The 22,050-nt window shown below is 32.4% G+C and overlaps 5 protein-coding genes and 1 long non-coding RNA gene across 11 annotated transcripts in view; 4 read left to right on the plus strand and 2 right to left on the minus strand.

Moving 5' to 3' along the window:
• LOC122400787 (protein crumbs) overlaps positions 1-4,348 on the plus strand; it is a 50,948-nt gene extending 46,600 nt beyond the window's left edge. For 3 of the 4 annotated variants that reach the window (XM_043402447.1, XM_043402450.1, XM_043402449.1), the window contains 3 exons: positions 569-886; positions 2,559-2,657; positions 2,906-4,348. In XM_043402447.1, the coding sequence (XP_043258382.1) occupies positions 569-886; positions 2,559-2,657; positions 2,906-3,133 (645 nt within the window). In that variant the 3' untranslated portion in view covers positions 3,134-4,348. The remainder of the gene's footprint in view (positions 1-568; positions 887-2,558; positions 2,658-2,905) is intronic. The other variant, XM_043402448.1, reaches the window with a different exon arrangement.
• Positions 4,349-5,029: 681 nt separating this feature from the next.
• On the minus strand, positions 5,030-10,364 carry LOC122400880. Its single transcript, XM_043402614.1, has 12 exons — positions 10,249-10,364; positions 9,949-10,151; positions 9,722-9,886; positions 9,497-9,653; positions 9,250-9,421; positions 8,470-9,176; positions 8,024-8,028; positions 6,160-6,420; positions 5,789-5,982; positions 5,483-5,719; positions 5,227-5,407; positions 5,030-5,166 (listed from the first exon to the last, which is right to left on the minus strand). Exons 1-12 carry the CDS (start codon positions 10,280-10,282, stop codon positions 5,068-5,070), a joined length of 2,415 nt encoding a protein of 804 aa, XP_043258549.1. The 5' UTR covers positions 10,283-10,364; the 3' UTR covers positions 5,030-5,067.
• Positions 10,365-10,652: 288 nt separating this feature from the next.
• On the plus strand, positions 10,653-12,303 carry LOC122400810 (vacuolar protein sorting-associated protein 29). Its single transcript, XM_043402477.1, has 4 exons — positions 10,653-10,792; positions 11,045-11,236; positions 11,306-11,541; positions 11,666-12,303. The coding sequence occupies exons 1-4, from the start codon at positions 10,790-10,792 to the stop codon at positions 11,781-11,783; spliced, it is 549 nt and encodes a 182-aa protein (XP_043258412.1). The 5' UTR covers positions 10,653-10,789; the 3' UTR covers positions 11,784-12,303.
• A 1,180-nt stretch (positions 12,304-13,483) lies between these two features.
• Positions 13,484-18,654, plus strand: LOC122400720 (sarcoplasmic calcium-binding protein). Its single transcript, XM_043402324.1, has 6 exons — positions 13,484-13,768; positions 14,640-14,756; positions 16,927-17,094; positions 17,328-17,468; positions 17,543-17,623; positions 17,704-18,654. Exons 1-6 carry the CDS (start codon positions 13,634-13,636, stop codon positions 17,848-17,850), a joined length of 789 nt encoding a protein of 262 aa, XP_043258259.1. The 5' UTR covers positions 13,484-13,633; the 3' UTR covers positions 17,851-18,654.
• LOC122400719 (ubiquitin recognition factor in ER-associated degradation protein 1) lies at positions 17,667-20,366 on the minus strand. 3 transcript variants are annotated; one of them, XM_043402323.1, is made up of 6 exons: positions 20,229-20,366; positions 19,989-20,103; positions 19,754-19,908; positions 19,064-19,612; positions 18,663-18,783; positions 17,667-17,874 (listed from the first exon to the last, which is right to left on the minus strand). In XM_043402323.1, the coding sequence occupies exons 1-5, from the start codon at positions 20,229-20,231 to the stop codon at positions 18,715-18,717; spliced, it is 891 nt and encodes a 296-aa protein (XP_043258258.1). In that variant the 5' UTR covers positions 20,232-20,366; the 3' UTR covers positions 17,667-17,874; positions 18,663-18,714. The 3 variants fall into 3 exon arrangements, with proteins under 3 accessions (XP_043258258.1, XP_043258257.1, XP_043258256.1); XM_043402322.1 differs by having other exon boundaries at positions 17,667-17,868; positions 19,989-20,357; XM_043402321.1 differs by having other exon boundaries at positions 19,989-20,357.
• Positions 20,367-20,847: 481 nt separating this feature from the next.
• Positions 20,848-21,814, plus strand: LOC122400831. The gene is made up of 3 exons (XR_006259395.1): positions 20,848-21,035; positions 21,157-21,443; positions 21,570-21,814. It is a non-coding gene; the product is annotated as an uncharacterized LOC122400831 (long non-coding RNA).
• Positions 21,815-22,050: the final 236 nt, after the last annotated feature.

Below are 22,050 nucleotides of genomic sequence, written 5' to 3' on the forward strand. Positions count from 1 at the left end.
AAAGCCACTAATAAAATTTGGTCGAAAATTATACAGAAATTAGCAGACGAACTCGGTCATAGTTCACAGTGTAGAGGCATATCCGTGAAATTGGAAAGGTCGAACAATGCATACGGATTTCGCGGCAATTGTCGAATTCAATCGCAGAACAGCGATTCACAATTTGCATTTCATTGCTAACAAAGCTGTGGGGTGTTCTATTTGTTACCAGAGCGATTACGAGGGATAGAAAATGATTTCGATCGAACTAAAATTATCTCCGTCCAATACTACGAGTATATGTAATCGGAAAATGCAATACGGCAAATCTTGGATAACTGCAAGAAACTGCAATTGCATTATCCGCTACGAGTTGTTAAAGCATCGAAAAACAATTACTGCAGAGACAATCATTTCCAAGCAATTAAACCGATTATATCTTAAAATATCGAAGAAAGAAACTAACGAATCGGAAACGCTGATTCTTCGAACAATCAAAATTATTCGATAATTGTTTATTCGCTATTCTGTAAGAATTTGATACGATTTAGGACAGGATTGTTCGTAATGTATTGCTTTGAATTGATAGACACCTCGTTGCGTCTGTCCACCTGGTTACTCCGGACTTTATTGCGAAATTAATATCGACGACTGCGCCCCGGATGCTGAGGGGAATGTACCGTGCAAGAACGATGGGAAATGTTACGACGGTGTAAACAATTTCACCTGCGACTGCACCGATACTGGTTACACAGCGGCAGATTGTTCTTACGACATAGACGAATGTCAAGATCCATCTACGGACTGTGGTCACGGACGATGCGAAAATTTACCAGGCACCTATCAGTGCATTTGTGATCCGGGTTATTGCGGTTATAAATGCGGAATGGTGGATCCCTGTAGAGGGGTATTATTCTTTATCGAATCTTTCTATCGTATAATAAGTCAGTTCGTGTCGTACTTAATGCCATGTTACAAACATTAAGTACGTAATATGTTAACACTTCACCTACCTATAGCTGTTGACCCCTACAGGGTAATTAAATCTACTACCATTTTAAGTGTTGACAACAGAACGCCGTCTAATAGCACAGACGAAGTATACGAGTAGACCCTTCACTTTATGGACTTTCGTGGACCAATCTGACTGCCATACCGGCCTGAATATTCGTTGAAAATTCAGTTGAGAAACTATTCACTGAATTAGTATTAATGGGCATGTAGCTGTGGGTAAATACATGTGAGTTGACTAAGGAAGGGATTAAAAAACGCAATTTTCAAACGACCATAACTTCTACAATAGTGAATGTATTTCATTGAACTTTATTTCTGAAGTAGAGTTCATGGGTACCTGCAAAAAAGTATCAGACAATTTTTCTATAGGGCATCAAACAAAATTACTAAAAATGAAAGACGAATTTTTAAGAAAAATCGACAGGGGGTAGGTGCCTAAATTTTTCGACGAATAACAAAATTTCAAATCGTTGTGGAAAAATTATTTTCGGTTGCGGGGGTCAATTACAATCATTTTTGGTCACAAGACATACCTCCGAAATCCTACCCACTTTCGAGAAAAAAATTCGAGAAGATGCCTAAATTTTTCGACGAAATTGAAAAGTTTCAAATCACTCTAGAAAAATTATTTTCGATTGCAGGGGTTAATTACAATCATTTATGGTCAATAGACATACCCTCGAAATCCTAACCATTTTCGGGAAAAAAATTCGAGTAGGTGTGAAATTTTTCGACGAAAACAAAAATTTCAAATCATTTTGAAAAAATTATTTTTGGTTGCGGGGATCAATTACAATAATTTTTCGTGAATAGACACACCCCCGAAATCCTACGCATTTTCGAGAAAAAAAATTCAAGAATGTGGAATTTATCGTCGAAATTGAAAAATTTCAAATCGTTTTAGAAAAATTATTTTTAGTTACAGGTGCCAATTACAATCATTTTTGGTCAATAAACATACCCCCGAAATCCCACGCACTTTCGAGAAAAAAAATTCTTTATCGAAAATATAATCTGTGGCCAAGAATATTTCTGCAATTTCATTTTTTGTCTCATTTTCTCTTATGTTCATTTGTGTAATTTGTTGGTAATGTTGTGAGTGACGCGAACATGGTAATGGGGCTTAAAGCCCCATAATAATGGGCCTAAAAAATACATATATGGGGTCCACTCGTATACCTCGTCTATGATTAACAGGCTACCCGTCGATAAAGTGCTAACTGTCAAACCGTAAATTTTTTTTACGAGATCAAAACTTTGATTTCAGACAATTGTACGCTAGAGTACTTAAAATTTGTCTTGGTACTTATTTTCGTAATCTGGAATTCATGAATCCTATTCAAAAGTTTCTTTAACATCTCGACTTGAGAACGAGCTATTTTATTTCCAGTATGAAAAGTCCTGTCACCCATATTTGGATATGGATAACCAGACGATTAACCCTTTAACAATTTAGTACAATACCATATTGTTTATATAAATTATTAAGAAACGCGAACGGACTTGTTAAACGACCTAATATAATATGTTATTCGTTTTGTTATGTAAAACGTTACCCCTTTCAGCAGGATTACTGTCAAAATGGCGGCACGTGTAAATGTGGCGACGACGGTGGTTACAAATGTCACTGCACACCGGAATATACCGGACAAAATTGTACAGAGGTATGTTCTGATTATGGCTGAGACTTTTCCAACTTTTATATATTCGAATTGAGACCTTCTTGATAATGAAAATAGAGGATGGTCTGAACTCGTAGATATTCTAATTCGATTAAAATCATGCATATTAATACGAAATTGGAAGTTGCATGAAAGAGCACTCGGAAATCTGTGACAAAAACTATACCGATCTCTAATTACAATTACTACGAAGCAAACTATCGACCTAATTTTGAATTTTTCTTATTCAGACGGAGAACTTTTTGGGGAGTCAAGCGCTGGATATAGCTGTGATCGTTGGCCCTATCGTCGGGTGTCTCTTTCTCATTGCAGCAAGCTCTTTGATCGCGCTGTTCATGATGGCTAGAAAGAAACGCGCGACCCGTGGAACGTACAGCCCGAGCGCTCAAGAGTTCAGTAATCCGCGCGTAGAAATGGACAACGTGATGAAGCCGCCGCCGGAAGAGAGATTAATCTAAAAGAAGAAAAATTTGTTCCGCGACGATGGGACACGGTATGGTCGGTTCCTCGTCGACGAATCCTAGTCTTTTCAGAATACGCATACTTGCTGCAGTGCTCGTCGATCGGAGTAATAGGATCTGCAGAATTATCCTCTCGATAGAGCTGCTTTCGAACGGCGAGCAAGACAAATAATAAGGTTTCATCGCGACTTTCTAGTCCACGCTTCTTATTATCGTGTTATCGGGCCGACCCTAAGGAATCGAACGAACAGACCGTCGGATATGATAACGAGAGCGACGCTGAAGAGGAAACACGATTAGGGCTGCTATCGTAATTATGGGTTCGATTAACAGACGAAAACGAAAATCATCGAACCGCGCGTTAAAATTACGAACGATCGTAAAAGGACGATTTCGCGTGAAAAAGAAGAATGTGTTATATATATATATATATCACGTGTTTGCATATCGCGTAAGAGTGATATGGACGAATTGTGCAACTACACAAAGTGTACTTAAAGCTCCATTAAGTGTCCTTAACATACAAGCAATACTCGAAAGAAGCTCCTAAGCAACGAGACCCGTCCATTTTAGTGCCTAATTTACCCTACTTAAAAAGAGATTTTATTTATAAGCAGTGAATACGAAGAATTTGAAGGTACGCATTCCAGAAACGCGTTAAAACTATCGAGTGCGTATATTTCGGATCTCTCGAGCATAATAGTATTCATTACTCTTATTCTGCTCACTAGGTTCAAGGCAGCTGACGCAGATACGTTACGAATTATTAATAGCGTAGTTACATTACGATTTATTGCGAAGATATCGGAATCTTATTTGTAAAAAATGTCTAAAGGTTGTCTGTTACAACTTAAACGGTACTTATTGTCGGTGCGTTTCCACGTTTCGCATTATCGCCGCGCTTGTTAATTTTGTACATAAACTAGGCTATAAGTTGAAGAAATTATTAACGACTCTACCACTAGCATTTTATATAAATATAGTATTTAATAACGAATATTATTTGGTACGTAATTATTTACTACCACGACCAAAGTAATAGCGAGAATTTTTCTCGTCTGTTAATATAATTGATATAGAGCCGTAAAAAAAAAAATCATCTTTCAAATAGGATTTAGCATGTTAATAATTATAGCATGAATTCTGATTCTTTGTGGAAATAAAGACCTGTATTATTATTATTATTATTATTATTATTAGTTTTAAATACATCAACCTGGGTGTACTATTTTTCCGATGTATAAAATCTAAATTAATAAGAACCGTAATATCGTAGAAACAAAATTTTTAATCGAAAAATATTTCCGGTTACCGTCGTCGTGTATCGAGCATGCTTATTTCGCGCATGTTAATATTTAATAAATATAATGTACTCGACGCGTTGACCTCATATTTGATGTAGTAAATGCTGTATAGTGTAATGTGGTGTCGATAAAAAATATGGAAAAAATTTATTATGCGAATAATTTAAATTCAAAAAGTTAGGAATAACCATATTACACTATCGAGCTATAAACAGTAATATTCGTTCAACGTATACTGTAAAGTGAATATCATCAATGTTTTCTTCAAGACTGAAATTTTGGGTACTAAGAAGAATACATATATACGTGTGCATGCAATTTTCACGTACATATTTTGTGACAAAATGTGACAACATGCAATATATGTGGATCAATAATTATAATACTTTCAACAATTGAATGTACAAAAAACAATAAAAATTAAAATACTTAAAATGTTTCGTTTGAAATTTTCATAACGTTTATGTACGCGTAATAACATAGAAACATTGCTTTTGAATTATATACAAAAACATTTATTATTTTTCAATAACATGACTAGAAAGATTAGAATAATATTTACATATATATTTTATTATTACAAGATCATTTGCTTCTATTTTTTCGTTGAGTTGTGTAAAATCAACATCAACAAATTTTCTTTCCATTTATTTTGATTAATTTATCACGCGATAGTTTGTCAAAAAATAAAAGTCCAGCAGCACGTTCTATGCTCTCTGGTGGTACCTATTGAAATGTTTATATCAATATCAATGAACTTATAATATTCAATGAATAATAATGTACCTGAAAATTTGTTAGAGGAGTATCATCAGCTATACGAGTATTTGGCATTACAAATGCTTCCATTTCTAATGTCGAGTCGTGTGTTTCTACAACAACTATTTTATAAAAATGAGTAGGTACCGCCACGTGATTTGCACCAATAACTTCGTAACGTACATACTTCTTTCCATCTGCTTCTCTCCTGTAATGATAATGTATTTACACTATTTATTTAATCACCAAAAGAAATAAATAAGAAATTGAGACCTTTGCTTACTTTGGCAAATATAAAGGCCCTGTGCAAACATACACATTCTTATGAATGTTAGTTAAATTTCTAATATATTTTTCTAAACTATTCCAAGAATCCCTATTAAATCCTACACCCACTTGCGGTGCCATATTTGATAGAAAGAAAGTTTGTTCTATATGACGTTGATCGATTTTATGATTTCCTGCTGCTGCTAAATGCCCGCGATCGTATCCACTACGCTTATAATCGCTGTTCTCTGATCTGATCCCCCAAAAATTTATCAGAATATTAATTTTTAAATACTTACCTTTAGTAATTATAAATACTTACCTGAAATATGGATGTATACTTGGATCAGGTTTAAATTCACATTTATGACGTGATACTTCACTGTTGTGTTTTAATCTGTCTTTAGTTAAATGTTCAAACACCCAATGAGCCACCCTATTCCTTCTATCATAAGAAAGTACAAAATCATCGAAAGATTTAACATTGTCTAACCCAGGAAAACCATACTTCATAATCTATTGAAATATGAAAATATATTCTAATTTCCGATACATTTGAACTTCATATTATAAAAGGATATACATGTAATATTAAAATATCCATATAGGATAACTTATATGGTGTCCATCAATTTTAAATAGTTATTAGCATTCACGTAACGTTGAGGTTACGTATAATTAACGTTAACTTACTTCAGACACTCTTGTAGTTGACAATTTTGAACCCATATTTGTTTCGGTTTCCGCGGGAACGAATGCAGTGGCTGCAGAAACTGTTCCAAACAAAGGTAATCCAGGCATGTTTCTAATGTTTCTACCACGAAAAATACTCTTTTCGTTGTCATCTTTTTCTCTATTACACTGTTGTTTTTCTTCCAAATATGTATTATAATACCAATAACCGAATCCTACGTTGGCTAGACAACTCAGATTTAAAATATATTTCATAGAACCCTTCATTTTTCACTCATTAAAACTACTCAGTAATTACAACTTCGTACACGTTATTGATTGTTTATTATACATTACACAAGTGTACAAGCCCCTTGTGACTCTCAGTGGCATTTTATGGGACACGGATTCGCATGCGCAAAAAATCTGGCCCGTTTGTCAACAAGGTTAGGTATTAAATGACTGCTCTTTCGCTCCCCGGATAAAAAATTATTGATTCACTATTGAATTCGCACTTCAATACATTTTTTCGCGTAAATTCCGAAATTACGATTTAAATATGTGTTATCGATATTAGGCAACGTTGATGCCATTATAATTTTCGTGTCGAAAACGATCATAGCGCTTATTATGTTAGGAAATGAAACCATTTTCATGATTCATCATAACACGGACCGATTATAAAATTATGTAACAACAAATAACTTAATAAATAGATAAAAATATATAAATATTAATATGTATGTTAATTTTTGTTATAATAGGTTAAACGTTACCAATATTCTCTTTGAAAGTCGAGTTGTCTGCCATCTACCATGGTGTCGTTTAGGCGCCAATATTCCATGGCACCGTATTTCAATCAGAGACTGCCACAGAAATAAAATACAAATTAAAGTCAAATGCATTGCAGTAAGCATATCTAATCATAATTAAACAATAATTGATGTACAAGATACATAATTTCGTTTAGGGAGATATAATAAATTGACGCCGGTTAGATATCGAAGAAAACGCGCGAAACCCGATTCAGTTTTTGCTACAATCCCGACTCAATTTATAGTAGAAACGTATTAATATTACACGGAAGCACCGTTAAGGAGTGCAAGTAGTATTGACGACGAAATATGAACAGGTTAAAAATACGTACCTCGTTGGTCGCGAAACACCGACACGTCTTGACATGTCTGAACAAGTCTGAACATGTCTTACTAATGGCGCCCCCTCGCTGTACCCAGCATCGCTCGCGAATTAGCTCGGGGGGGTGAGGGAGGCTCCGATGTTTTCCGAAGCTTCTATTTCGAAAAGGAATTCCTTGACTTCGAATTCCAATAAAGTAGACTGTAACAGAAACAAAATAAAAATGCATTAAAGTACATGAACGATTATTATGATTGAGTAATGATTAAATCCTAACCGTATTGCAAGAGATTGAAATTAAATTCAGAGAGACGCGTTAATAGTTAACACCGGTCAAATGTCAGAGGAAAAGTACGAAACCGATTCTATATTTGTCATGATGTCAATTGAATTTAGAATAAAAAATGTATTAATATTATGCGAAAGCATCGATAGAAAGTAAACGAGAGTAGTAATGATGAAATATCAACAGGTTAAAATGCGCACCTCGTTGGTAGCGAAACGCCGACAAGTCTCGATACGTCCTACAACGTTGACTTTCAGATTACGAATGACGACCCCTCGCGGTACCCAGCAACGCTCGCGAAATAGGTGGGAGGAGAGCTGCGATATCTCGCGAAGCTTGGCTCGAGAAGGAAGGTTCAACGGTTCAACTTAAACCTTGTTTTCGAAACTTTGTTAATTCACGGGACTGAGGATGCTTTAGGTAGAAACCGCGAATATAACAAAACATTCCACGTACGTATACCTCGTCTGTATTGTAAAGAACAACATTAATGAATTTGTAGTTCATTTTACTGCCTGTTCGATCCTCCGAAAAATCGATGAAAGAATGAAAATGTATCCAAATTTAAACATGTCTTACTTTTATAGTCTTTATTAAAAATGTGTTTCATTCAAAAATTCTCAACCAAAAACAAATTAAAATATTTTATATTCTTCATTACATTATAATAACAGTTCCATAGTATTGTCATCTGTGTAATATCTAATAAATATAAAAATATAAACATGATTGTACTTAAAATGTTACTATTTCAACAATTTAAGTTTTATTTTTTTTTTTTTTTTTTGTTAAAAATGGTATTATAAGATTAAATAAAATAAAATTGATATATAACAATAAATTGTAATCCTTAAAAATTAATGTAGAAAATTAATGTGATCGTTTATTTAAATACTTTTATTCGCTACAACACTCGTCTGAATCTTCGGCTAAAATTATGTCGTATCCAGGTAATGTTCTTGGATCAAATGTTTTTTGAAAACATTTCTGAAATATTAAACGGGCTTTTTTAGTTGGTGGAGGTGGTGAATCTGGTACTTCGTCTTCTAATAGAACAGATACATCGTTGTCTTGTCTTTGTTCCGTGTCCGTTTTATCGTTACTAGACTTTCTTTTTATTACTGTAGAAAATACAGAATTCACTAATTTCTTTCTACTTGTGGATGTTTTACCGAGACTTGTATTTATATTGTAGCTACACGATGGCGCATTGCGAGATTCCTCTCGCGTATTTTGTTCTGCTGGCAAGTAGTTGTCTTCATTCTTATTTCGATCATTTCTTAAACCTCTGTTAGGTACACTCGGTTGTTCGTTAACTTTCTCTTTAGAAATACCTCGATTTAAGTCGTTTGTTTGTTCTATTAAATGTGGGTGTATATTTTTAGCATTAGCATTTTCTAATGTTTTATTGATATTCGGTGACTTATTCTTTATTTTACTTGTAGATTTGTTGTTTGGTTTTCTAGAAACTTGCTTTTTCTCTGTTCTTCGTTTTCTAGATTTGTCCTGCTTACTATTTAGCGTTGTTTCGGTTTGACTTTCGGTATCAGAACTTAACGTGGACAATATTAAATTTGCCTCAAATGATGAGGTTTTTAATGAAAATATAACTGGTCTGAAAAATATTAGTGTACATTTATTTGTATATAATCGAAAGAATATTGGTATTTAAATTATTTAGTTCTTACTTTCCAGCTTCTGTAAAATGTATACCAATTGGAACAGCTACGAATTCTGCAAAACCCAAAATAGCTTTAAATTCTTTCATACAAAATGTAATTGATGTATCACAAGCAATATTATATTGGTCAAATTCCCCTTTGCCAAGAGCAAGTTGTGTCCTTGTTGTATTTGACAAGCCTGGAACGAATATAAAATTGTATCTAACAAGAAAAAGAAATAACAATGTAACATATTGTTTACATAACAATTTACCCGAAGTATCATCTACATAATTTCTAAGTAAAAGTTTTTGCAACGAAACTTCCAATGTTATTTCAATCAAATTTTGATGAAAATTATGCATAGCACCTCCCAATACCCGTGGCTGAGAAGACAGTTGATTTGATGCAGAATCTTTATCATATGCAGTCTAAAAAATACAAGTAATAATGAAAATTAAGAAATAATTCAAAACTATTAAAGATATGTAAGACATACTTGCAGCATTTCACAATCTAATATGGGTAACAAATGCGTTTTGGTAACACCATTCTTGTATTTTAAAATAAATAATATTTCAGATGCATCTGGTTCTAATCTTATGTGACATGTTTCCACCTGTTTATCTATTAAATTAGTTGCTTTAAATACTGTCATGGCACTCTGTAAAATATATTTATTGGCTCATTTATAATTTTGTATAAGAATATATTAATTATTATTACCCTCATTGAAATTTTACATTTCAATGCATCGTCCTCTTGTAGATCACCAAAAACATAACATGAGAAATAGTTTTCAAACACTGTAAAGTCAGCGTATGCTGAATTTGCCATGTTAACAGTACGAAATGACAGAGTATTCCTTTGTGGTTCTATATACATTTCATCTCCAACTTTTGCCAATGCATGTATAGCTTTTGCCAAAACTATTGAAGATATATAAAAACGTTTCTTATTATTGTAAATAATTTTTGAGGTAGAGATTGATAAAATATAACCTAAATAAAGACATATAGAACATACTTTTCACATTTACTCCCGGTACAACACATTTCATGTTGAACTTGGTTTATTAAGCTATTTATTGTTGAGTAAGCATCAAGTATTATTTAATTTAAGATGCGATTGGTAAAGGGAAGTAAAAGATTTCATAATATTACGCGCGTTTAGAAATAAACCAGCGACACCTTTACGGAGAACCAATCGTAACTCAGAAATGTACGTATAAACATTTGTAACGTACGATTATAAATAAATAATATAAATGACGTATAATCATGAATGAAAATCTTATAAAATAATTCGTTTTATAAAATAAATATAAACTGGAAATAAGAACACGAAATTCATATTTTAGCGCATTGAATGAAAAGAGTATATCGATAAGCACACATTCTCTCGAATCTCGAGAATCGAAGGCCGTGTATGTATAACTGTGTGTATACTTTCTAGTATCGTGTTTGACGTTTTAATGGTATTCAAATTTTGCTGTTAGCAAATGCAATAAATTGAATATCAACGGTCCAAAATATATAACGGCTATAGAAATATTATTAAATAAATCATGGTGAGCAGATAAAGTCGAATGTTGCTGATAAAAATTAAATTATTACAATTACCACCTTACCCTTGTAAATTAACCTCAAGAAAGATCAATGCTTCATAATGAAGCCATTCATTTCTTGTAATTATATGCTATTATTAATAAATTCATATTACATATTTTGAGAGTATTCCCATATAATTTTGGTGATGATTCAAACATTTATTGTACCTACCAAGGAAAGAAAATTATTTTAAACTAATTTCATAATTATAGCTTGTTTTAGTATTGGGAGATTTGCACATTCCACATAGATGTAGTAGCCTTCCAAGTAAATTTAAGAAATTATTGGTGCCTGGTAGAATACAGCATATTTTATGTACAGGCAATTTGTGTACAAAAGAATCGTATGATTATTTAAAAACATTGGCTAGTGATGTACACGTTGTTAGAGGAGATTTTGACGAGGTATATATTATTTAAAATATTCAGATAATTATTCAGAAGCACTAAACGTTTTTTTAATCTTTCTTGTAGAACTTAAATTATCCAGAACAAAAAGTTGTCACTGTTGGTCAATTTAGAATAGGATTATCACATGGACATCAAGTTGTACCTTGGGGAGATCCAGAATCGCTAGCCTCAATTCAAAGACAGTTAGATGTTGATATCTTAATATCAGGCCATACACACAAATTTGAGGCATATGAACATGAAAATAAATTTTATATTAATCCTGGCTCTGCAACAGGAGCATATAGCCCTCTTGATACGTAAGATTTTTTTAAATTAATAATGTATCATTTATATATTTGCAAATATTATATCTAATATGTTTATTAAATATTTGAAAAATTTATTCTATTTAATTTTAAAGTGAATATTTATACTTTATAGATCAGTCATCCCATCTTTTGTTCTAATGGATATTCAAAGTTCAACAGTAGTAACTTATGTATATCAGCTTGTTGGCGATGAAGTGAAAGTTGAAAGAATTGAATACAAAAAAAGTTAAAATTGTATAAAAAATTCAAAAATATACATACATGTTACATGATATGATACATATAATTGATATACATAAAACTGAATACTACTCTACCTCTATGATTCATATGAGGTTACAGGTGCATTTGAATTAGCATTAGCACTTATATAAGAATTTTAATTGTATGATACGTTTATTGTAAATAAAATTACAACATCGGCTATGAATTTCATTCATACTTCATTTAATACTTTTTTGCAATTTAGTTTATATAATTATATGTTATTTATCAAAAATGTTTATTTTCCGTCGTTTATTCAGTTACACGTATGTATACTTAAGGATTCTGGTGTACCGCCGCCAAAATGACAATTTTATTATTGGTACATAAATAAATGAAAATCAGACGTCTATAATGTCGTTATGTCGATAAGATATAATTTTGGTTTCTATTGTCACTCATATTTGCATATTTCAATAAAGTCATCATTGAAGTAGACATAGTGTCTTATTTATCGTGAACACGTTAATTATCTTTCTTGCTATTAACGATATGACAAAATAATTAATTGTAAAATAAAGTTGTACGTTTTAAAATGGCGAATGTTGTGATAACAAAATACTTTTTTTCCAAAGGTTACCAAAGATTTTTCATATATCGCATATTTTTTATCATGTGGATTTATAACTGTTATTAAAACAAGTTCGGTAACCTGACATGTTATCCTTGAGAGTCGAGAAACATGTTTCAGCAAAAAAAATAAAAATAAAAATAGAACAAGAGGAAAATAAGTTGACTTTCTTTACTAAATGTCCCCACTCCTCTTAAGATACAATTTTCCTTTAGACAATATTTCGTATCTTCAGTAGCAACAGAGTCAATTAAGAGCTAACGATAAATGGAACATCCTTTATATATTTATTTCCAGTTTGTTCCAATCGTGTAAAATCATGTCTGTAGTCACGTACGCGTATTTACGTTAAAATGTCACGTTTAACGTAACCTAGTTCTGCGATTCATCGAAATTTCTTTGTATGTAAAATATATTTACGTCTGACTATTACGCATTTCAAAGTAATCTGTATCTTTGTGCCGCAACTATATTTGTCTTCAATATACGTCAATTAGCCATCAAATTGTTTCCTATCAGTGCCTAATGATAAGACTGGATATAAGTGTAGTACATAAACAAAGTGCAGTACCCTAATTATTGATTAGATAATTAGACTTTTGTAGAATGAATGTTTGTTTATAAATATACAAAGTTTTCGAATATATGTATGTATACATTTGATAAATTAACCGGAATATTATTTTGAAATCATATTAAATTTAAAAATGATCGAAGATTCTATCGCATACAAATACTCGTTAATACAAAAGTTATAGGATACAAATTGTTTACAGATCTTTCTATTTTGTTGTAAAAAGATGGTATATTAATAAAATTAATTGATAAATTGTTAGTTAACTCATTTATTTTATATAACTATTTTATAGGTTTACATATGGTGTATACATATGTATTTGTAATTAAACGTATTATTTTATTTTTATCAGTCTTTACCAATTTCTTCGTAGTCTTTTATCACCATATACGTTTATGGTTTTTATCTGCGAAAAGCAGGGAACGTGTACAACCACTCGTAATCGAGGGAAAGCAAGAAGAAGGAGAGCAAAACGTTCTTGCGCATGCGTGATAGCTAAAGAGGGGGAATTATTAGCCGAAGCCGACCCATCAAAAGGGGCCCAGTATTCTTTATTTAGAATTCAGTTTCAAACAAGCCTTGGTGGTTGTAGGACCAATGTATTGGCATTCACTTCTGTGGTAATATTATTGAAAAAAGAACAACATACTTTCACATTTCGTGTTAAAATGGCAACGTTATTACGAATGGGTCTGCGATATGGAATATCGAACCGAATCCTCGAGAAAAGGGCTATTTCATTTGTGTGCAATGGAGTAACGCAGGGAGAGCAAAACATCGATCAACCAAGTACGAAATTACAGGTAAATTTTGCTACTCGTATTATAAGAAATAAAGATTTTTAAATTGTTATCATTATAGTATTAATAATTAAATTATCATGTATCGGTTAATTTAGTTTAATTCAATTGGTATTAAACAGACTTGCATTTTATATATTCCATTGTCCGATGCAAATGCTTAAATTCTTTATGTAAAGGTAAATGGCACAAATTAGATCAGAATTATAGGATTCGAAAATAATGACTTTCATCAGTCACGTATACATGTACCACTTTTATCTCATGAACGTGATCTCAATTCATAAAATTTATTTTTAATTTGTACAATCAATGTTCCGTAAAAATAAATAAGAAAACCACCTTAAATAAATAATGAAAATAAATTCACCTTGTTCGAGGATAAATTCAATTTGATTTACCATATTGTCGATATTTTAGGTTTATAAACGTATAATAAGTTCACAGTGAATGTTTATAATTTAGTAACTAAATGCATGTATACAGGCTTTATTGATAATTGTTATTTTCTTTAAATTTCTTTATCGCTTGGTTCGCTTTATTGCAAAATATGTTTGACCTTGAAAGATTCCAGAACACTTTCATTTGTAGTATTTACACCCTTTATAAATATTCTTATTAGTATCCTATATTTAGACTTTCTACTGCATAAATCTCGTATGGCACTGAATTAGCTATTACGGTAAAAGAAACTGCTTGTCATAACAGAGTTCATTAAACCGATGTGACCTAACACGAGCCGGTATCTTTATTTACGTTGTTGCAATTATGTAATTACTATAAACTGATATATCAGCCTGATATCGTAGTTGAATTGTGTAATTTGTAAAATAATTTGTTATCCGCTGTACACGTAAATTTGTTTCGTTTGTAGTACCATGAAATTGCACGACGAATGTATAGCAAGAGAAGCGTACATCACACGGGACTCTCGGCGTCCATAGACCACCAAGAAGAAAGCGATAGTGACTCGGACAATGAACAAGACAGAGTAAGTAAGGCCCTTTTCTTTCAAAACATTCTTATTTCTTATCGTATTTCGAGAGTTTATCTGTATTAGCTAATTTTTGTGGGGGGTTAGTCTCTGTGTGCTTGTAACGATAAAAAGGACGATCTTTTATGTGGAATACCACCACTGAGAAAAATTTTAATGCGAGATTGTAGAGGCCAAAATAAGGCAAAAATCAAGAATATCAATTTCTTGACTGAGGCTTCGTTAAAAAGTTATTAACAATTAAATTAAATAATTCCAAATCGTTCTGGAAAAATTATTTTTGGTTGCAGGGGTCGATTAAAATCATTTTTGGTCATTACACATATCCCCGAAATCCTACGCATTTTCGAGAAAAAAATTCGAAGAGGTGTGAAATTTTTCGATGAAAAAAAAACATTTCAAATCGTTCTGGAAAAATTATTTTCGGTTGTGGGGGTCAATTACAATCATTTTTGGTGAATAGACATACTCTCGAAATCCTGCGCATTTTCGAGAAAAAAATTCAGTACGGGTGGAACTTTAAATGTTAATAACTTTTTAACGAAGCCTCCATCAACAAATTGGTATTCTTGACTTTCGTCATATTTTGGCACCTAGAATACCCCATTAAAATTTTTCCCAGGAGTGACCGAACACCCTGTATGTATAATATTTAATTAATAATTAAAATTCTCTAATCTTTACATTACATAAGAGCGAAATGAAAATTATATATATGGTAACAGGATCAAGTAATAACTGTTAGATCACTCTACATATTGATTTTAGTACTAGATTCCCTTGTTTTTTTGTTTCTGACCTTGTGTGACCTCGACCATTATATTGCGTCGTAATCGTTGAACTCGTTCAACGTCCGCTTTCATTCAATATTAAAAAGTTTAGCGTTTCGTTAGGGATAATTCATCATTATATTTCGACAGTTATTGCGAATTTTGAAAATAATTTTGAATGTATCGTGTTTCCTACAAAACGTAATGAAACCCTAACTTTTACCATTTTTTCTTTTTCGTTATTATTTTATAAGAAAACTGTTACACAACAACAACACAACCACCATATACACAGATCCCATGGAACAAGTTTTCTACCGAATACATTACGCAAGATACGTGAACCTACATATGTTACATTCTTTTATTATTCAAATATCTTACATTTGAACTCACCTAAAAGTTTCATAATACCAAGCCAAACATTGCACAAACACTGTTAGACAGTGTTGTTTAACGAATTAGTAAATATGTTAAGACAAGTGCCGCTTTCACAAAGGAAAGCGATCAAGTATTTTCTTAGAAGTTGTTGCGTGGTTATTCTCCTTCTCGTCTACGATATTATAATTTATAAGTTAAATAAACGAGTGGTTTATCGTGATCATCAAATTTTACTCGTAATATGTTTTCCTTTAAAAGAAACTGCGTTTCTGGGACCATTTTTTTAAACATACAACACAATGGAAATATATTTAAAGCTGTCGCGTCAACTGTGACATCCTGTATATTCAAATGGATCGATAATGCATAAATTTTGATTTAGTCACCGCATAGCAATCGAATACGATTTTCGAAACATGAAAATTTATTGTCCTTCGCATCGGAAAACATGTTTTATATTTAGTCAGCACTTGTTCCTTTTCTTTATTTAATTGCATGCTCGAACGATGTCTTGTATAGAGAATGTTACAATAGTGGGGGTCACCAAGTTTAATCAACTGTATACTGTAAGTCCAAAATGAAAATAACGGTACGCGTAAAGGCGCTTACGCCAATGCATATTAATTAAAAAGAGAGGACCATATCTCTTTTAGATATTTCTAGTATATTCAAACAAAATTTTTGATATCCTAAGTCGAAGCCCTTGTGAACATTAAACGCTGGTCCAGATGGCCCGACTGAACCCTATTTCTCCCCTCGCTATAATAGGGCGTGCATAAGACCTTAATTATTCAAGTATGACGTGCGTACTACGTATCAATCCACAAGCCTTCGGTTGGTCAACGACACTGAATCGTGTATTCTTATGTTAACTGATCAAATTTGATCACCTAAAGACCGTGTAGGAGACGTCATATCTATAATTTCTTTTTGCTAAAACGAGACCAAGAATACAAATTTTAATAAAGTAATGTATCGCGTCTATCCATTTTAATAAAATTATATAAATACTTTAGGGGCAATCAAATTTCTGGAGACGAAAAATGCGAACCTTGCACAGTCATTTGGATGTTAATAAAGACGGGGTTATCAGCTATGACGATTTTATGTTACTTGGAGACCGATTTTCTGAGTTAGGACATTTAACCCCAGAATCTAAAGCTGAATTTAAAGAAGTATTAAACGTAAGTATTTTACATACATATTTTATGTTCATTCTTCGACAAAACGTGTCACGTTCATTTTCTTTAAATATAACAAGATATTATGTAAAAAATGAACACATTTATACATCATTTCATCTAATAAAAATAAGGAACGTTTAGCGGTTTCGAAAAAAAAAAAAAAAAAAAATAAAAAAAGAACAAGAATCATTCGATATATGTACATGTCTGTATATACATATATATTCATCTAGGAAATGTGGGAGGAACAGTGGGGTGAAATCAGTCCATATAATCTCATTTGTATTGAAAAATATCTGGAAGAAATGCACCATGTTCTTAATGATTCATCATTAAAGAAAAAATGTCATCACTTCTTACCTTTCTTATTCAAAGTATGTATTTAAAATGTATATATTTAGATAAATTAATATCTATTAGAAAATACATATTTTATGTACACTTGCAGGCAGTGGACAAAGATCAAAGCGGCGAAATTTCTGTAGAAGAATATAAATTATTCTTCCAATGCTTAGATCTCACGCACGATGTAAGTAAAATATTATTTATTCTATCGTGATATTGAACGTAAAACTAAAGTAAAAGAGTTAATTGAAACTCTTATTACAGCATGCAGTTGTTTCCTTCAGTCACATTGATACTAATGATGATGGGAAAATCAGTTTTGAAGAATTTATATCACTAGGTCGTGACTTTCTCTTGACGGAAGATCCTACAAGACCCAGTAAACACTTTTGGGGCCCATTAGTGGATTAAACATTTATTTTGTTTACCCTGCAACTTGTGATATTACGATACTGTTCGTTATCAATTTTTACAATTACATATAAATTTTAAGCTTGTAGAATGTTTAGGTTACTGATCATCACTTTTTATAGGATTAGTCAACATTAACACGTCCACTACGGTAATTTTTCTCATAGTCAACTACGTTCATTACTGCATTTTCATCTTTGACAATACGGAAAAAATGTATCCCGTAACTTTTCATTTACGCCCCTATAAAGTTACCTATAAATGAAATGTACAGTAGTGTCCGTTTATATGTAATCGTGTCGGGACCGTATTATGTCATATACATATCTGGGGAGGTGAATTTCTAGGCATTATCGGACCTTGGCTTCTCGTGTTACCGTCGCATCGTGCGTGCGAGATAGATAAGAGTGCGAAGCAGGGGAAGGAGGGAAAGCGAGCGAGAAATACAAAGATAGATAACTTCGAGACTTGCCACGAACGAACAGTTCCAGGAAATGATGGAGATAACTCGATGTCACATAAGCGGACAAATTTTGTGTCACATAAACGGGCACTACTATAACTCGTATGAAACAAAGGTACTACGATAGAGGCTTACATACTCCGTAACGCAGTGAACGTGTTAAATATAGAATATAAATTTTTTTATTTACATTAGAAAAAAAAAAATATATATTTCAAAAAAATCTTATATACAAAGAAAAAGAATATTTTTTATGGAAATGTTTCTAAATATTTTAATGGTTTAGGAACTCCTATAACAATTTTATATTAAAAAGTACAACAGTTTAATAAGAAATACAAATACTCACTTTTACAAATGTACGTAATTATAAGAAAATAAATGGACTGAGAATTGTTCAGTCACATGCTTGAATTTCTGAGAGAGAAACCTTCACCAGTGAAAGCTTTAAATTCATCCGGGCCCTTTACCTACAACAATGTTTTTTAACTCAATGATATTGTGTAAAATAATGTGTTCCGTTTTTATATACAAGGATTCGTTAAAATTGGAGCACAACATATTACAGTAGTGCCTACTTAAGTGTCCACGCTCGGGACCGGCCGCGGACGTTTATGCGGGCATGGTTACTTCTCAGAATTCTGACTTCTAAGACTTGGCGGGAATAATCGCGGACATTTAAGTGAGCAAAAATGCGATCACTTATGTGGGCACTACTGGTATATGGTGTGAAAATAATTTGTACCATACCTCCTTATTGTTAACAGGTTTAATACTGCGCAAAAACGTAAGAGTTCCTATTTCATACCCGTAATCTGGTATTCCCCTAATATATGTTGGTTTACTTGTAGTTGTTTCTGATTGTGCAGAATCTTTGCGTTTCTTGCCATCCAGTCTGTTACCTTGACCTTTGAATGGTACAAAACCAGCTGGTGCTGGCATTAAATCTGCAAGATCCACTTCATTTTCATCTTTTTTAATTGCTGTCTTGGGTTCTACATAGCCAACTGGTGGAGCAAATTCGACATTCATATCACATTCTATAATAGTGACTGCTGGATCAGGTTTTGTTTCGAGAACACACATTTCGTATATTCTTTGATTGTATTTTATGGCTATAACATCGCCCGTTGTAAGACAAGCAAAGCTTCTTAATCCATTTTCTAAAACAGCTTTAGGATTTGTAATATCTAGAAAATCTTCAGATTGCGGTTGAAAGCGTGAGAATGTTGCAACTGGTAAAGAAACACTTTCAACATTTATTAATTCTGCTTCTTCCAATAAAAGATTATGCATCATCTGCAATCACATCATGACAAATATATATAGTGTGATTCCACAAAGGATGATTTCTTTATATTAACACTCCAAGTAATTATTTTCCATATGGTTAACAATACTTTTTCAGCGGATAATAATATATTCATAAATATTATTTACCCAATAAGGTAAATAAACTTTTCCTTCGTCCGCAACAAATTCCAAAACACCACAGTGGGTTATTCTATTGGTCTTCTTATTAGTTAATTTGAATATCATTGGGTAATTAATATTCAATCTTGTAAGCTGTTCCAAAGCTGACGGTGGCATAATTACTATAAAAAATATAAATAACATGTAATTTCTTGCTTATTCGATGGATAAGTTATAAGGTAACACAAATACATTTACAGACTTTTTCCACCGCGTTCGACATCTTGTCGGTATGTACCAGGTAACATTGACACGGAGAAACATTTATACTGGGTGTTGAAAGGTCGTGGAATCTCCGGAAACATGTTAAACCCAAACTGAAAGCGGAAAGCCATTTTTGATAAACAACTTAACCTCACTTTAATATAGCTTTATATTATAAAGCCCGTTGAACGGACGTATCCCTTCGTTATTTTTCGTCTTGTTTTCACTATTTTTTTACCATGTTTACGTTATTTCTCTCAGCACTCCTTCAACGTTTAAGGACAACAATTTCGTTTTAGAAACGTGTAAATTTGGATCAAGGTATAGCTCTGACATGCACAGTCATACACACAATGTGTTACACGGATTTCTGCCATTTAAGGGGAGTATGACAAGCAAAACTTGGCGCCCTCTCCTTCCAAAGTAGGAATGAATAATCATTTGGCACAAAGTGCCAAAATTTTAGACAAAAAAAGGTGTTCTATCTTGACAGTATTTAATCAGTTAATAATAATTGCAAAACATATTTTAGTGGTAGGAATGTTAGATACCAAAACATTCTTCTTCAATTATTGAATTTAGAAGGAAAAATAGATAATTTTGAAAACTGAAGCATATTTGTCTTAAATTAAAAATATTGAATAATAACAAATAAACCTATGCTTCTGATAAACAAATACGAAAATAGAAATGCAATATTGGTAAACTTGGTTGTTCAAACGACCATAATTGGATATTTTATCCTACACCAGGGGTAGTGAACTGACGGTTCGTGAGCTACCCCTACTTTCCTGTGCTACTCAAGCGCAGAAGAACTTCCTCCCCTATACCTGTTGTGCAGAGTCTGAGTGGGACGAATGGGCTCGCTTGGCGTTTAATAATAAATAACTAGTATGGATTCCAAATTGCTACTAACAATACATTTAAAATTAACATCATTTCCTTATGACATACTGCAAAATGATCTTTTCAATAGCCATGTAAAATTATTGTGCTTACGCGAAAAGAAGGCTAGATTTTGTTGACATCCCCACTCCAGTCTCTAGTATGTATCTAAAGTACCTTAAATCTATACGCTGATCGCTGGGGAGCATAACCTAGACAACTGTTCTTTGTATGCGTCGTCAGAATCGAAAAATCAAAACTCTGAACTTGTTTACTTTTAGTGATCTCAATAATTGACCATGACTGATGGTGTATCACGTGCTATAGAGCACTATTACAAAGTGTCACTGTGTGTTATCTGTGGTGTTGTTTAACAACAGACATCGCGTGTCCGTCTTTGGTAACAGAGCGTAGCAGTTTGAAATCGACATTAGTTTGTTTAATTTTTTATGTTTATTAGAGAAATTATATATAAAGTAATTTACACAAAATGGTGTCTTGTTGCGTGCCAACTTGTGGAAATTCGTCGAGAAAATTTAAGTTACATGTTTTACCAAAAGACAGGGAGGTAAGCTCCGTGCCTAATATAATTCGCAATTTTATTTATAATGGTATATTGCAGTTGTCTTATGTTGAGTTAATAACGAATGGTAAGTAAAATTGATAAGAAACATAATGAAAAATGTTGTTTCAGCTTAGGATAATATGGTGTTTAGCCATATGTAGGAAAGATTTAATTGACATAGATTTACAAACAAGAAATCGATACAGAGTGTGCGAAATACATTTTGATGAACAAGAAAAAATTGGAGGACCTTCCAATCGAAGGCATTTAAAATGTACTTCGTGTCCAACTTTGAAACTTCCAGGTTTGCTTAAATAAAACTAATGATTAACGAATAACAAAAATAAAGCCACAATAGGTATAAAAAAAAAATAAATATCAGAGTAAACATTTCTATGTCATAAAATTGATGAAATAACTGTTTTGATTTTTATTGTTATGTGCATGTTTGCTTGAACAATAATTTCTTTGATTGATTTGTACTTTTTATTTTGTTTGTTTGTTTATTAAAATATCTTATTTTTTATTTATTAATTCTTACATTGTGATTATTATTTTGTATAAGTTATTTATCCTATTATAGCTAACAGGGTTGATTACATTTTTATCT

The sequence above is a fragment of the Colletes gigas genome, unplaced genomic scaffold, assembly GCF_013123115.1.
Source record: "Colletes gigas isolate AHSC1104 unplaced genomic scaffold, ASM1312311v1 Colletes_gigas_Sc00020, whole genome shotgun sequence".
In the NCBI taxonomy this organism is placed as follows: domain Eukaryota; kingdom Metazoa; phylum Arthropoda; class Insecta; order Hymenoptera; family Colletidae; genus Colletes; species Colletes gigas.

Bases quoted from the DNA above. Each gene is read 5' to 3' on its own strand.
- LOC122400810 (XM_043402477.1), top strand. The intron at 11,237-11,305 runs GTATATATTATT...TCTTTCTTGTAG, and splicing joins TTAGAGGAGATTTTGACGAG to AACTTAAATTATCCAGAACA. The intron at 11,542-11,665 runs GTAAGATTTTTT...TATACTTTATAG, and splicing joins GCATATAGCCCTCTTGATAC to ATCAGTCATCCCATCTTTTG.
- LOC122400880 (XM_043402614.1), bottom strand. From the start codon at position 10,282: ATGAAATGTGTTGTACCGGGAGTAAATGTGAAAA. The intron at 9,422-9,496 runs GTAAATTGTTAT...TATTCGTTCCAG, and splicing joins TTATGTAGATGATACTTCGG to GCTTGTCAAATACAACAAGG. The intron at 5,408-5,482 runs GTAAGCAAAGGT...TTATCATTACAG, and splicing joins GGGCCTTTATATTTGCCAAA to GAGAGAAGCAGATGGAAAGA.
- LOC122400719 (XM_043402322.1), bottom strand. From the start codon at position 20,121: ATGGCTTTCCGCTTTCAGTTTGGGTTTAACATGTTTCCGGAGATTCCA. The intron at 19,909-19,988 runs GTCTGTAAATGT...TATTTTTTATAG, and splicing joins TGTCGAACGCGGTGGAAAAA to TAATTATGCCACCGTCAGCT. The intron at 19,613-19,753 runs GTAAATAATATT...ATGTGATTGCAG, and splicing joins AAGTTTATTTACCTTATTGG to ATGATGCATAATCTTTTATT.
- LOC122400720 (XM_043402324.1), top strand. From the start codon at position 13,634: ATGGCAACGTTATTACGAATGGGTCTGCGATATGGAATATCGAACCGA. The intron at 17,095-17,327 runs GTAAGTATTTTA...ATATTCATCTAG, and splicing joins AATTTAAAGAAGTATTAAAC to GAAATGTGGGAGGAACAGTG. The intron at 17,624-17,703 runs GTAAGTAAAATA...CTCTTATTACAG, and splicing joins GCTTAGATCTCACGCACGAT to CATGCAGTTGTTTCCTTCAG.